At 36.8% G+C, this 2,402-nt stretch overlaps 1 protein-coding gene across 1 annotated transcript; it reads right to left on the bottom strand.

Moving 5' to 3' along the window:
- Positions 1-480: 480 nt before the first annotated feature.
- Positions 481-1,585, bottom strand: LOC104471060 (GTP-binding protein 10-like; the record flags this gene model as incomplete). The annotated part of the gene is made up of 2 exons (XM_010086249.1): positions 481-698; positions 1,462-1,585. Coding segments are annotated over 2 exons (342 nt in total), but the record flags the coding sequence as incomplete, so codon positions are not given.
- Between the last annotated feature and the right edge of the window lie 817 nt (positions 1,586-2,402).

Raw genomic sequence — 2,402 nt, 5'->3', positions numbered from 1 at the left:
TCCCAACATTACACATCAGCCTTGCTTTTTCGTGCTCATACAAGTCACTTCCTTGCAGCCATTTGTATTTTCCTTTAACTCTTTAAAAAATAACAAAACCCCCACAATCTGATGCCTGTCAAAGTAGCAGAACTGCTTCACATTAGAAGCACTAGACCCTGGAAAACTGCTCCATCAGAAATTTCCTTTGGTGTTTCTGACGCCCATGGCAGAAGACTCGAAGTGGCTGAACTTGCTCCTTTGCTACCTGTGAATGTTATATTCCTTCCATTCATCTCATTTGGCAAAAAATAGTCCAGGGATCATCAGTTGTTAAGCAATGCTTTGAGTTGCACATACTTTGGTCTTTACTCTGTTGAGCTGGTAGCCAACATAAGTCAGAAAAACCCGTTTTTTTCCCCCCACTGTGCTCTACCCAAGTGCCAAAAGAAATCGAGACAAATGGGGAGAGCAGAGATGCGTTGGATCCAGCCAAGAACACTAGCTTCTATTCATCCGTTCTTCTGAAGTTTGTAAAAGTAGTAGTTTCTTTTTCCGGTATTCTTCATTCTCCTTCTCTGCCTCCTCATCTACAGATTTTCTTATACATGCTTTAAGTTCCTCAATTCCTTCTCCAGTATATGTAGATATAGGAATTATATCCTTGAATTCAAGTGTATTTGCAGGAATCACTTCTTCCTGTAGTACGTGTAAGAAGTCTGAAAAACAATACTGAAAGAGTTACTACAATCCCCAAATACTGTATCACTACAAAGCCCATAAAATCCCATTAAATTTAGAAAAATGAGCTTTAAAAAGTTACAGTAACAAACATAAGTGCAATTAATACAGAAGTATTATTTGTTTAATCAATCTTTAAAAAAATAGCTAAAGTCTCAGAAGACGAGCACTAACATAGCAGTTATACCACACTTGCGTTCTCGTTAGAAGATTTTATACCCTTACTTTAAGATGAGTACAAAGAAATCCCAAGTTGTAGAATATGGGAGATGAATGGTTTTAAGCCTTCCTGGTTCTTATACGCTCCAGGAAACAGGAAGAAATTCACCCCAATGTAATAGCAAAATTGAAGTAAACCTACATAGGCCTGTCCAGAATTTTCAGGTGTTCTGGCCAAAGTCACATAATAAATTCTATACACATCCGTGTCTGTAAGGGGACCTTCAACGGAGGCTACTGTTATCCAGCATACCTAGACTGGAAATTTACTCTCCCATATCATAGCTGCGAAAGATCTTCTAGAATATCTCCATTTTATTAAAATACTTTGTCAACAGTGAAGCCAGCACTACAAATGCATATAAACAGAGCTCTAAATGCAGGAAGTGGTTTTAAAACATATGTTCAAATAATAAACTTAATAGCCAACTTCAGTTTGAAACAACTCCTTCCCAACGCAGTTACCCCTGCTGAAATCTTATTACTACTTCTGTCAAAAATAATTGTTCAAAGTTGATTTACCTTGAGGATTCTGTAGTTGTTTCATAAGTTCATTCAAGTCATCCTTTGCACCAGGCAAATCCATTTTATTGATGGCAAGAAGTGCAGGCTTTGTTAGAAGTTCGTCTTTGTATAACTCCAGTTCCTTAAGAGACAAGTAAATTTGCCATAAGTATTTGCAGTTTAACAAGTACTACTTCCATTTTACATCTCCTCTTTCATTTGTTTAATTGCATAAATAGTCTTTCACGCCTAGGGAGCTGTGAGAGTGACTCAGGTGCTCAAGATTCATGTATTAAAGTAGTCTGACAAAAGAAAATAATGTACAGTGATTCAGTGATTTTTTTGCCCAAACACAGATATTTTCAGGGTAACAGGCTGGCTGATTCTGAAACAGTCTCCTATAAAAAGAATGACAATTTTGGTTTTGTTTTTCTGATATCCACAAACACAAAAATCAATTCCAGAAAAAGTTCAGATCTATAAGACATGTAAGAAAATTATTTGGGGAGTTTTCTGATTCTTAAGCATTTTAACAGACTATGGTTAATATCAGAAATAAAATCACAACCAAGAATATGTTAAAAATAAACAGCAATAGCTGAAATTCAGAAGATTCATCATCTTAAGTCACATAGCTAGAGAGAGAACAGCTGCTAAACTTGAAATTACATAGAAGGTATTACTTTAATCAGAAGCAATGGTAAGAGATAGAAACACCAAACATCTGCAAAGCTGGGGCCTGATGTCTCATCTCTATTAGGCTATGCATCAGGGCAGGGATTTAGATATACCCACGTATTTCTACTTCACAAAATGCTGCCAAACTGGGGAACTCAAAATGATGTGTCTTTTCACCCTCACTTGAGTGCAAGAAATGTCCCATATGCTGCACAGATTAATGAAGGAACGGATGTGCCCAACAAAAAATAGAGCAAGTTTGCTGATGATATAAAACTGGG

The sequence above is a fragment of the Pterocles gutturalis genome, unplaced genomic scaffold (genome assembly GCF_000699245.1).
Source record: "Pterocles gutturalis isolate BGI_N339 unplaced genomic scaffold, ASM69924v1 C12096577, whole genome shotgun sequence".
Classification (NCBI taxonomy): domain Eukaryota; kingdom Metazoa; phylum Chordata; class Aves; order Pterocliformes; family Pteroclidae; genus Pterocles; species Pterocles gutturalis.
This window is presented reverse-complemented; position numbering and strand designations above follow the sequence as displayed.